Raw genomic sequence first — 1969 nt, 5'->3', positions numbered from 1 at the left:
TCTAGAATAGAATCTGTGTGTTTGAGGTAATCATCATCATGTTATGAGCTCGAGCTAATGAGTGTGTTAAGCTTTGGTTAAATTTGACCCATACGGCAAAAAAAATAAAATAATAATAATAATAATCTGGCCATTTTAAATATATGCTAATTTGATGTTGTAAATGATGTGAAATTTGCATGAAATAGCTTGTAATTATACTTGTGAAAACTTGTTATTGTTATTTGTATTCATTTAAACTTATAAATATGTTCTGTTCTGACTTTTTCTTCAAATTTGACAGGCGTGACATTTAAAAAAAAAAAAAAAAGTGAAAAAAATGACCGCAGCCGCGAGAGGGCGCTCTATGTCTTCAGTGTAGACTACAGCAGCACTGAGCAGTATAGAGCGCCCTCTGGCGGCTGGAGACGGTAATGTTTTCTCTTAGTTAATTTCTCTTTGTTCATGTCAAATTAATTTGGATAAATAAGTCTCACCTGACTATAAGTCGCAGGAACAGCCAAACTATGAAAAAAAGTGTGACTTATAGTCCGGAAAATACGGTACATACAAATATTGTGAAACATATTTTAGTAAATATATAATTTTTTGGCCATTTTTTGTATATTACGTAATACATATGTTTAAAACATATTTTTTTGCCGTATGGGAAACAGCTTTATAAATGAAACATCAGTGTATTTCTGGAACACCGTGAAGAAATAAAAGAGAAGTTCTTTGGATGTCCCTCAACACAAAATCTGAGAAAGAGTCTGGTAAAACATCAAAAGTGACAGCAGAGCTCGAACTCGACGTCCTCTGGAGGTTCTGACGGGTCCGAGAGGACCTGTTTGAAGACATGTGTGGTTGAGGTAGAGTGTTTTTCCCAGCAGCAGCAGGACAGTCAGACGGTCAGACGGAGGCGTGGCTCTTTGGACAGAGAGAGTTTTGGTGGAATGGGAGGGGCTTAAGGGAAGAGGGCGGGGCTTCAGCTGCACACAGGCTAATACGGTGAATAATTAATGTCCAATCACTCACACACACTTATCTAATATTATAACAGACTAACTCTTCATCAGTCGCATGCATTTTTGGTTTAACAGGATAAAGTTCCATTTGTTGTCCGTTACATTAACTGAGGTTTGTTTGGAAACTGTAATCATGTTTAAACCAGAGCTCTGTTCCAAACCTAGAGAGTTACCTACATAGACAGCACTGAACGCATCTGTCTTATAAGATATCTACTGAGCTCATTCTAAGTCTGCTTTACATTCATGCATTTAACAGATGTTTTTCTCTATTGAATTAAATCTATATAATGTTTTTCAGTGCATACATTCCCTGGGAATCGAACCTAGGGACCTTCTGTGATCACAAGCTCTGTGTGAGTGTGTGTGTTGAGGTCAGTGTAAGGCTTTGGTGAGACACATGTGGTTGCTGTACAGCTGAAGGTGGTGATGGGGGGGGTATAGGTGTCTCATCCAGTGCCCGTGTCCGGCGGATGGACAGGTTGAGGTTCAATCATCACCTGACACTGAGCTGCAGCAGTCTGAGGAAGAACAGCACAATTCATTACAAATGACATGTGGATATTAATGTGTTTTATTCTCAGATGCAGTTATTCTATAATGCAGAAAATGTTTTCTAAAATGCTTTTATTTTACAATGCAAAAAGGTATTTTTTATTTATTCTAAAATGCTTCTTTCTTTAATTAAAAAAGTGTTATTTCTTCATAGTAAAATAAATATATATTTTTTTATGATCCCAAAAAGGTATCTAAAATAATTTTTTTCTTTAATGCTAAAAGTATGGTTTAACTTTGAAATGCATGTATTCTATATTGCACCTAAATGTATTTATATTTGGAATGCTAAAACTATTTATTCTGAAGTGCTATTTTTCTATATAGCTAAAAGTATTTGCTAAATTATTCTAAAATGTTCTTTCTTTCATTCAAAAGTGTTATTTCTTAACTCTAAAATTAAATCT

The 1969-nt window shown here is 35.1% G+C and overlaps 1 protein-coding gene across 1 annotated transcript in view; it reads right to left on the bottom strand.

Annotated features, from left to right (window-relative positions):
• Positions 1 to 471: 471 nt before the first annotated feature.
• LOC128031072 (immunoglobulin superfamily DCC subclass member 3) overlaps positions 472 to 1969 on the bottom strand; it is a 15631-nt gene continuing 14133 nt past the window's right edge. The window contains exon 14 of the mRNA XM_052619288.1: positions 472 to 1528. Within this exon, the coding sequence (XP_052475248.1) occupies positions 1457 to 1528 (72 nt within the window). The 3' untranslated portion in view covers positions 472 to 1456. The remainder of the gene's footprint in view (positions 1529 to 1969) is intronic.

This window comes from Carassius gibelio, chromosome A16, assembly GCF_023724105.1.
Source record: "Carassius gibelio isolate Cgi1373 ecotype wild population from Czech Republic chromosome A16, carGib1.2-hapl.c, whole genome shotgun sequence".
NCBI classification, from domain to species: domain Eukaryota; kingdom Metazoa; phylum Chordata; class Actinopteri; order Cypriniformes; family Cyprinidae; genus Carassius; species Carassius gibelio.
The sequence above is the reverse complement of the archived record's forward strand: the minus strand, read 5'-3'. Positions and strand labels throughout refer to the sequence as shown.